Raw genomic sequence first — 10,637 nt, 5'->3', positions numbered from 1 at the left:
GGTTCTCTCTGGGTTCTCCGGGTTCCTCCCACAAGTGGTTGTCTTTCTCTCTGTGATAGACTGGCGACCTGTCCAGGGTGTCCCCTGCCTTCACCCTGAGTCACCTGGGATAGACTCAGGCGATCCTTGTGAGGATTAAGCGGTGTATAGATAATGGATGGATGGAGAACAGAAAAAAAAAGAAACCTCCTACCTGCATAACTGAGGTCAAACAGCGTCCTCTGCTGATCATCCAGCTGAGCCACAGGAATGAGAGCAGCATCACGGTTACACTGAAGAGGCAGAAGACAGACAGCGAATCAGAACAATCTAAGAAAAAAAGAAAACCAGAGTTATAACTCAGACATGAAAGCTGTACTTTTACACTCTGTTCTGATGCCCATCCAGAATAAACCTCTATAAATCCATTAGAAATAAGATGCTGCAAAATCTGAGAATCATGTTGTGAGTTTTCTTTAGTAATTCATTAATCCAGTTACAGCTGTATCTTAACTTTAAACTTTACTCTACTGTCATATGATAAAGAAAAGTTGCAAACCTTCATGCCTTTGACATGCTAATATGAGCAAATAGTTGGCATTTTTGCATTAAAAACAACAGACAGACAGAAAATGGATCCACAAGGGGCCTTCATGAAATAAATCACCTGATAAAACTGGAAAATTCCTCTGGACCAATAAAAAATTCCCAGAGTGAGATAAGCATAGTGCCACATACAACAACCCATATTAATATAGCAGTGTTGGTAAATATGTCGGTATTTGACCTAATTAGCTGACACACAGAAATCATCTCTGCGCTTATATAAGTACATTTGACTGTTGACTGTATCCTGTTAATCATACCTAACTATGGAGAAAGCTGTGATTCATGTAACTGTTAAATTGTCAGTGTGTTTCCTTGTTCCTGCATTGTTTCTATCAGGCTTTTACTTCCCCACAGGCTTTGTGGGAAATGTGTGTGTGTTTCTATTGAGACACTCTCAGATTAGTTTAAAGTTTAAACACAATGAGGAAGTGAACTCTGATCTCAGGTGTGTTTGCTGCAGTGACTTGGCTCTCCGAGGATCGGACAGGAGCTAAAGCGTTCTGCTGGAGAACATAATCAAGAACAACAACCCAACCTGGTGTGCGGGTTTAACTGAAAAGAATCTAGAGAGACGCTTTGTCGTCGCTGAGTTAAGGAGGATGAAGCTAGAGGTGCAGATTGAGCTGCTGAAGTTCTGCTCTGCAGTTTTTAACATCCTCTTCCTGGTAAGGTGACTCTCTGTTAACTCTCAGTCTTCTCTTAAGTCTTGAAAAATCGATATAAAAAAAAAAACCTAGATGCCTTTACTTCATTCAGGAAGAACAATAACGTAACTATTCAAAGGCACCTGGATTTGTTTGTATTATTCTGGAGAGGATTCTACAGTAACAACAACTCAAGATTCAAGAGGTTCTGTTTGTGAAACGCTCATAGTGCAGTGAAAAGCAAAGCGACTGTTTCTCAAGGCTGTGCAATACCAATATGACATAACTATTATTATGATTATTATGATGATGATGATGATGATGATGATGATGATGATGATTATTATTATTGTTATTGTTATGGAGGCCTATAATAATTACCAATAGTTATTCAGTTTAATCAGCTCGCATCCTCTGTTTGGACTTTGATGGTTGGTCTTTATTTTATTTTTTTATTCCAGATTTTTTCAAACTTTGCTCTTTCATTTTTAAAACCCTTTATTACTGTTTTTGCAATTCTGCATTTTTGCTTCGTCTATTATTCTCATGATTTACTATTTGTGTTTTTGACCCAATCTTGGATATTCTGTCGTTTCTTTTTGTTGTTTTTTCCCCCACTATTATTCTATTTTTTGTCTTTTCTTCCTTTGGTTATTTATTTATCTATTTATTTAGTATTTCTTCCTTATAATGTTTTGATTCTTATTTATTTCTCTTGTCAATCCTTTGTCTTTTTAAAATTGGGATCCTTTGTTATATTTTGTTTCGGTGTTGTTATTTTTTTTTCTAGTCCTTTATTCTTAAAATCTCTTTAGTCCTTTATTTAATTTTGTATTTTTTTTTTGTCATTTACTGTTATTTAGAACAATGGTCTTTTTAGTGTCTTCTAGTCACTTAGGCTTTTGTACGGCTATTTTTAATGATGATGACAAAAATAAATGTTACTATTGTTTGTTTTATTTTATTGTAAAACTTTATAAAGATCCATCAACAACTATTCTGCATCCGCTGATATGATGAAAACATTTAAATCCATCAGGAATGTACTACAATAAGTCTGACTTTTGGCCTGTGCAGGTTCTGGGTCTGAGTGTAGCTGGATGTGGAGTCTGGATTCTGTTCGACAGTGGAAGCTTCCTGAATATCCTGCCTTCCAGTAATGTTGCTTTACACCAGATTCTTGCCAAATGAACACTACAGCATTCAGAGAGAGGTCCTGGGCTTAAGTAGCTTAGTATAAAGACTGGAAGCCGAAGTAAACCATCCCAAAACTTTGTCTTACATGCTGCGTGTTGTTAAGAAGCGCATCTCTTGTCCATCCTGTTAGGACAATTTTTTAAAATCATTATGGAAAATGTAAAAAGAACTGCACCATGAAATTGTTTTCGACAACTGTACTACAAATTCATGAGATTTTTTATTACTTGACAAAAGTTGCAGAACTGACATCCAATCTTCAGATCATTAACGAACAATCTTTTGGAAACCAAACGGATTGATGAAGAAAATACTCTGCAGATTAACCTGTAATGACAAGTACTGTTAGTTTTGATTAGGGCTGTAACTAACAACTATTTTCATTGTTGATTAATCTGTCCACAATTTTTGGTGTCTTTTGGAAAAAAAAAACAAAAAACAAAACAAATCTAAGATTTAAATTGTGATATTTCATCAAAATCTGTATTGGTACATGTTTCATTTAAAAGTACCCAAAAATAACCCATTTGCAGTAATGAATTTCATATAAAAACCCCAAATTCTGTGCTCTTCGGCACAACCATGAAGTCATTACTGACTCAGTTGTGATCAAGTCACAAAACAAAAAATCTGAGTTGTCTGGTTGTCTGGCAGGCAGTGTTGCACAAAGCAGAGGGAAGACAAGAATGCAAACAAATTAAAAATGTAAGTATATAAAATATTTGTAGTATGTAGAGACACCATTTTCATTTAAATGTATTATTGGTATTGGTAGCACCTGTGGGCACTTAAAAAATAAAAATAAAAAAATGCTGATTCTTGTTTCCAAATTTTGTAAAATATGTATTTAAGGAAATTCAACTTTAGCTTTTTTTTTTTTTTTTTGTAACGAGTTCTGGCATTATAACCAAGTCACATTGCACGACAGATATTTTTGAGTTCTCTCTCCTTCTATTCATTGTTGTGCTGTTTCCATAGAGGCGCAGGACTTTATATTCCAGTGAAAAATGAGTCTACAGTGAGGATAAATGTGACTGGAGCAAATAAACAATTACAGAAAAAGAAGAAAAAAGTCCAGAAACTGCTTGAGGTCAGGAGGATAAGAAATTATATTGTAAATGAAATCATGTCATCAGTCAGAAAAATCACAATTTAATATTTAGTACATCTTGATCAGCCCTTTTAGACGGACGCTCGCTCTACACAAGACGTTCAACTAACGTCAAGATTGAGAGATGGTACGGTCCGCTTCAGGGGTGTGTGAAATCTTATTAGAAGATTCTCCCAGTCACAAAAAAGAGAATTATATTTAAATTATACAATTACGTCGACAAAAGAAAAAAAATGTTACCTAGATGCTTCAAACCCCCACCCTGTTGTTTTTACGTCTTTTGAGAACTTCAGGTTTTAATTAAGGGGATCAGATACCCCCGCTCAAACAACCGTTCTGCCATATATTTCACAAAGCTTCTCCATTTTTTGCTCTATTATTATTATTATTATTATTATTATTATGTTTATTCTTGACTCCATCATGTATGTTGTAGACGTGGACACAATATTAGGAACACTTTAAAAGTAATGCAGTCCAGTGCACCACCACCACCACCACCCACTGTAACCTCTGTAATAACCATAATAATCATCTTTATGACTAAATGTAAGAAATGTATAGCAGAGCTGTTGCACTGGATTTGATTAGATTTTACAGGTGTACCGTACAGAGTGATCAGTGAGTGCATGTGTCTCTTTGTCTGTTTGTTCAGATGAGTTGCGTGTGGTGGCGATGGGCCTGCTGTTGATTGGTGGCGTGGTGGTGCTGGTCAGTGTCATTGGATGTGCTGGAGCTAACAGCCAGAACAGACTCCTGCTGCTGGTGGTGAGTGACTGCAGTATCGCCTCATCTGTGATCAGTGACTGGAGGTGGATGGATGACAAGAACAAATCTTTGGCAAAAAACTGCAAAATGAAACTTGGCTAACGAATGGGAAAAGATGAAAGCCTGATGAATGTTGGGAACACATTCTGCGGTCAGATGAGAATAATTTTGTTCAGTTCAGATAGAGATCAGCATGTTTGGTATGAACCTGATAAGGACTACCACAGTGAATGCCTAGTCCTGACAGTGAAGCACAAAGGTGGGAGTGTGATGATATGAGGCTGCCTGAGTTCAAAAGGTTTCGCGAGATGATATTTATAGATGCACCACAAATGTTTGTGGATAAACTAAAGTGTTGGCCAACAAGATAACTCCCAGTCTGCAGGAGCTCAAAGAAGAGAAATATTCCAGCATGAAAACCATCTAATTGGACACATGAAGTACAGAAGAAATCAATGATGTGAATCTCAGTAGTGAATGATGTCCTGACCTTTGTTTGCATTGACAGGGCCTATGTTTTTAACATGTTAAATGTAAACTGTTAGTTTTTCATTTTACATCAGAGGAAATATTTTTCTACTTAGAAAAGTATTTCCAAGATGAATAATTAGTTTGGTTCTTAGTAATCAGACTAATAATCTGAATACTGTAAGTTCTACATTTTAGACATTAGGTGATGTTGGACGGGGCTGTACTAACATCTGCTGGATACTGTACATTTAAATACAAGAATTAAACATTTTATTGCTCCTAGATAGATACAAGTAAAACACACTGCAAATGTCTGCCCAGTGTAATTAACATCAAACTGAATGCACATGTTGTAGCAAACAGAAATGTTTGCAGCTGCGACTGAACTCTGTTGTTCCTTGTCAGTACATCGGCTGCCTCATCGTCCTGGTCCTGGGTCAGCTGTACGTCACACTGCTGCTGCTCCTAAACAGAGACAAGGTGGGCATAACTTGAAAAGTTATTGAATAAATCCACTGCACACTAACTCAACTGCAGCCAGGAAAATAATAATTCTGCTTAATCATTTAATAGAATTGATATTCTACATCTCTAGTATGTTTCTTTGCAAAGTTTTGTCACAAGTTTTGCAATAACATCAACAAATAAAATCCAACATATTTCTTTCAAAGTAGGATAACAACCAAATTGATTCAAATGTATTACATTACAGTATTAATTCCTTTCTACATGTGGGTTTAGGCCCATGTCTATCGGATATTACCTCTTAAGAGGGTAATTCACATAGTTTTGTATGATATTGTCAGATCTCACCTTTAATATTAAAATTCAGCAAATTGTATAATAAATAATGTTGGAGGGTTTTTACCTTAATATATAGATAAAATTTATAGATTAAATATTATTCTAGGGCCCTACCCTCAATATTTAAATGTATTAAGTTATATAATAAATAATGTTGTAGAATGTTTACTCAACATTTAATTAGTAAAATGAATGTTTATAAGAAATAATATTTAGGGGTTTTAACTTTAATACAATAGCTGATTAACAGCAAGTAAAATAGAAAGTGTTTTAAGGTTCCACCTTCTCAAATGTCACAATAAAGTGACATTTTTTTTGAGTTTTTGGTAATTTAAAAAATCCAGTTGTTACTTTCTTATTAATTTTCTTTACTTTCCTGTTTTTTTCTTGGGGGGGGGGGGGGGGTCTCCACTGTAGCCACATATAATGCTTAAGTAAATCTGCAGCTGCATTATCAGATGTTACAGATGTTTGTTTTTTTCAGATTGACAACATGCTGAATGAAGTCGTGGATCAGGTCATCGTTCAGTACGGAAACAGCAGCAACCGTGCCGACACACTGATGGACAACGTGCAGCACTCTGTGAGTCTCTGCTGCTGAACGGTTGCTGGTTCTATTCCCACACAGATCCTTATTCAATCTGAGTGTCAACCAACCACGCTGAAGGATTGTGACTGATTTACAGGGGAAGTGCTGTGGGGAGACAGGCCCCAGTGATTGGCTGAAGAACTCCTACATCCAGAGTCTGAACCTATCGAGTCCAGATGTGCTTCCATGTTCCTGTTTCACCGTCTATCACGGCAGCTTCAACTCCTCCTGGTGCTCCGAGCTCCTCAACTACACTGAGCCGCTGTTTGGACGAGGAAACAACACCTTTAGTCAGGTACTGCAGTGAATGTTTGACATTATATATTTAATAAGCTCTTTGCATGCTTTTGACATAAAAAACAACATTTGTACGGCAACTACCAAGTAAAGTGTGTTTCTGGGTCTCAGCAGTTCTCGTCTTCTTCTTCTTGGTTTCTTTGCAGCAGTTCAGCCGTGTGGGTCTGATTCTCTGCTTCCTCCCAACAGACCACAAGGAACATTTTGTTCTTTTGTTAAAACTCTGAGGAGTTCCTTAGCCAATCAACAGAACATTTTGTTCTTTGGGTCATTTTTTGTCTCTGTAGTTGTTTCGTGTCTTTTTGTAGTCTGATTTGTGTGTTTTTGCAATTGTTTTCTTTCTCGTTGTGGTTGTGTTTTGTCACTTTGAGGTCATTTTGCGTCTCTGTAGTCATTCTGTGTTTCTTTGCAGTTGGATTTGTGTGTTTTTGTAAACATTTTTTGTCTCAATCTAGTTTTGTGTCTCTTTGTTCTTGTTTTCTGGTTTGTAGTTGTTTTATATCTTTTTGCAATTATGTTGTGTAAATGCTGCAGGGTGGCGCAGTTGGTAGCACTATTGCCTCGCAGCAAGAAGGTTGCCGGTTTCCGTCCCGGTGGGGGCACCGGAATCTTTCTGCATGGAGTTTGCATGTTCTCCCCGTGCAGCGTGGGTTCTCTCCGGGTTCTCTGGCTTCCTCCCACAAGGTCCAAAAACATGTTGAGGTTAATTGGTGATTCTAAATTGTCCGTAGGTGTGAATGTGAGTGTGCTTGGTTGTCTGTCTCTAAGTGTGGCCCTGCGATGGACTGGTGACCTGTCCAGGGTGTCCCCTGTCTTCACCCTAAGTCAGCTGGGATAGACTCCAGCCCCCCATGATCCTCGTGAGGATTAAGCGGTGTATAGATAATGGATGGATGTTGTGTAAATTTACTTCACGTTGTCTTTAAATTCCACACTGGAATAAAAAATCCATGATGTCTGCTCTACTTTATGCATTTTACCAAAGTCAATGGCAATTAGTGAGTGTACAAATTCTTAGTTTACCAGGGCTGTAATCAACTAAAGACAATCTTGGTCAACTGAAATTGTACTTAGTATTCAACCAATCGATTTGGTGCAGGAAAAAAATAAATCTGAAAACAAAACTATATCAACAGGTAGTTCCATAGAGCAACTACTGGAATCTGACACAGACAAGTGATCTGCTGTTTTTAGATGATCTGCTGTTTTGATAGGCTGTTTGTCCATCAGTAGTGTCAAAACTTTTTTGACAGTGTCTTTTAGTTTGGGGCCGACTGCTTCTGTCCTTTGCATTTCTTTCTAGTCTTTTTCTGTGCCTTTGCTGTGACGACACGCCGGATGGAAGGAAGCGGGACATGCAGGCAAATAGTGGAAAAGGTGGTTTTTATTATAAAACAGGGAGGGAGAGTGTAGTGGCTAAATGTCTGTTCTTAATGTCGTCAAAGTCTTCAAGCAAATAACCATTCAGTCAGACGGAAAGAACGAGTCTACTCGTGTCTAAGTTTGAACGACGGTAGAAAACAATGTGTTCGCCCCGTCTTTACTGAAGATCTCGACATATAACAAACACACAGCAGCATTACATTTAACAGATGTGCGAGCTCCAGCACGTCATTGCTCAGCGTCAGTTCCTATTGGCTGTTCATTCTAGGAATTCTAAGCCTTAAACTAGACGCAGGTTAAACGAAGTACAAATTATAAACATAGTAATGCACGTATACTGTAATCATACATTTTCTGTAATATGCAAATACTAAATATATCCAAATAATAATAACTGGATATTAGCATAAATCATTGAATAGAAAATGGCACCAACAGAGAGTGACGGGTGAGTCCAGAGGCAGGGGGGTGATCCAGCGGGGAAGTTTGTTGCAGGAGGTGCTGCAGGTAGAAGGTGCAAGTGCTCAGGAATGCAGACGCTGTAGCCAGGTGAGGGAGGGGAAGGATGGCTGTGCTCAGAGAGGTGCGCTGCTGCTGAGCGGGTGGAACTCGTGACAGGAATCCAGTGGACAGACAGCTGGAGAGACGGAGGGAAACATACAGTTAGGAATGCGCTCACACAGGGACACACAGAAAAGCTCGAGACTACGAAACTCTAGTACACGACTGAGAGCTGGCCTAGACACCCCGTGAGAGGAGTTCTGGCACTGGGAAGCAGGAGACACTAGGCTTTAACCAGTACTTGATTGCCGATTGGCCGCCAGTGCGTAATCACCTCCACTGGTCGGAGCCCGCTCAGCCTGCAAACACAAAGCAAACGACACTTACACCAAGTGCAGCCGGGAGTCAACTTCTAAATAATGGTGTTCCTACCAGGAACACCACATTTGTAGTTGTTTGCATCTCTTTGTCACCATTTTGTGGATCTTGGTGTTTGTTTTGTCTTATAGCCAGTTTTTATTCTTTATACAGTGATTTTGTGTGTCTTTTGTGTGCCTGTTTATGGTCATTTTGCTTCTCATTTTTAATTGGTTTCATGATTTGTTTTTGCATCTAGTAGTTCATTGTGTGTCAAACAAGCGGTATTATATCTGCATTGAAATAATATCTGTTTATGATCATTTTGTGTGTCTTTGAATTTATTTCTGAGTCTCTTTGGTCGATTTGCTTCTCTTTCTGGTTATTTTCTGTGTCATTGTAGTTATGTGTCTTTTTGTTCCTGGTTTGTGGCTTTGGGTGTTGGTTTATCTGTTTGACATGGTGTCAGTTAGTTGGTTAGGAGCAAAATGACCAAGCATTTGACGCTGCTATGAGTGTCTGTTATATGTGGACGAGCCCTAAAGTCTTGTATGTTAATATTGTGTTTGTATGATGCCATGCTGCCTCTGGGCTCTTTGTCTATCAGGATGATGTGTTTGTTGTTGCAGGGCTGCAGTGAGAAGCTCAGTGATTGGCTGCAGGAGAATGCATTGACCATCGTCGGCATGGCCCTAAGCCTCATCTTGATCCAGGTAATAAAGCTGGAATTTGACATGTAGATTTTCATTGTTCTCTACTTCCTGACTATTATTCATTTATTCTGCTGTTAATATGCAATTGTCTTCTGCAGGTGCTTCAGTTTGTCATCACGGTGTACCTGTATCGGGCATTTGGTAAAAAATCTGCTTTGAAAAGACGCAATCTACTGGTTGAACATACCCCTAACGATGACCTGGACGATGGAGAGGAAAACTACGCCTACATGGAGCCTGATGGTGATTATGTAGACATCAACAATGCAAACCTTGTAGGTCCCAACCACTCAGCCTACCACCCTGATGACCAGAACCTTCGCTACTAGTTGGCTTCAAAAACCTAAACCTTTGACTGGAAAAGAAAACTTCTGTTTCTGAACTGTTTCAGTGTAAAAGCCTCTTGGGACCATCAAAACAACCTGAAGTGACCACACCACATTAAGAAACCACAGAATCCTCTATTTCCTTTACTCATTCACCACCAACATCTTCTAAGGGAACAATAAATGCACTTTAAGGATATTAAAAAGCTTTGATGACAACTAGAACTGCATAATGCACCCCTATAGTTCCCTCAATTATCATTACAAACCCCTGAGTGATTGCAGCCTATAACACGTCTATTACTATTTCATCCTCCTCTGCAGCTTCATTGTGAATTTAGCTGTGTTTAAGTGCAGTTTATGTGAGCACAGGGAGCCGGAGAGAAGCTTACAGATGTCCACAGCAGCTGAGTTTTGGTTGAACTGAAGCACAACTGGCAACATGAAAACCCAGTAACCCACCCAGTCCTTGTTTTTTGGTTTCAAATAAAAGTTTCCACCATCTCTGAATGTACATCAGTGTTGCCGTTTTCACGTAGCTTTAACCAGTGAGCATACTGTCAAAGCTAATGTTAGCCATGGTAGCCAACAACATGCTAATACTGAGGAGTTTCCTTTTGTTTTGGCGAACACTAATGTTAGCTGCATTAGCTGCACAAAACGCGCAAACAGTAAGGAAATTCCTATTATTGTGCAGTTAGTGCTAACATCAGCTGAACAACATACTAACAGGATTCAAGGCCTTTATTGGTCACAAACACAGTTATACATCAGTGTTTCCTCTAGGATTTTTTTTCAGCAGCCGGGGCAGGCTCTCCGGGAGCCGTGGTGGCGCAAACACATGACATTTGACTACAGATTTTACTTTTACAATCTATTTATTGAATG

General features: G+C 38.7%; 1 protein-coding gene across 2 annotated transcripts; it reads left to right on the top strand.

The window, feature by feature from the left end:
- The first annotated feature begins 1,101 nt into the window (after positions 1-1,101).
- LOC103363676 (putative tetraspanin-19) lies at positions 1,102-10,253 on the top strand. Of its 2 annotated transcripts, none has more exons than XM_008290525.1 (8): positions 1,102-1,253; positions 2,310-2,388; positions 4,196-4,308; positions 5,185-5,259; positions 6,068-6,166; positions 6,270-6,467; positions 9,340-9,423; positions 9,522-10,253. In XM_008290525.1, the coding sequence occupies exons 1-8, from the start codon at positions 1,188-1,190 to the stop codon at positions 9,750-9,752; spliced, it is 945 nt and encodes a 314-aa protein (XP_008288747.1). In that variant the 5' UTR covers positions 1,102-1,187; the 3' UTR covers positions 9,753-10,253. The 2 variants fall into 2 exon arrangements, with proteins under 2 accessions (XP_008288747.1, XP_008288748.1); XM_008290526.1 differs by lacking the exon at positions 1,102-1,253 and adding an exon at positions 3,084-3,134 and having other exon boundaries at positions 2,356-2,388.
- The last annotated feature ends 384 nt before the right edge of the window (positions 10,254-10,637 follow it).

The sequence above is a fragment of the Stegastes partitus genome, unplaced genomic scaffold, assembly GCF_000690725.1.
Source record: "Stegastes partitus isolate 25-593 unplaced genomic scaffold, Stegastes_partitus-1.0.2 Scaffold680, whole genome shotgun sequence".
Classification (NCBI taxonomy): Eukaryota; Metazoa; Chordata; class Actinopteri; family Pomacentridae; genus Stegastes; species Stegastes partitus.
This window is presented reverse-complemented; position numbering and strand designations above follow the sequence as displayed.

Excerpts from the sequence above, each read along its gene's own strand:
- LOC103363676 (XM_008290525.1), top strand. The coding sequence starts at position 1,188 with ATGAAGCTAGAGGTGCAGATTGAGCTGCTGAAGTTCTGCTCTGCAGTT. Across the intron at positions 4,309-5,184 it reads ACAGACTCCTGCTGCTGGTG|TACATCGGCTGCCTCATCGT; the intron begins GTGAGTGACTGC and ends GTTCCTTGTCAG. Across the intron at positions 6,468-9,339 it reads GAAACAACACCTTTAGTCAG|GGCTGCAGTGAGAAGCTCAG; the intron begins GTACTGCAGTGA and ends TTGTTGTTGCAG.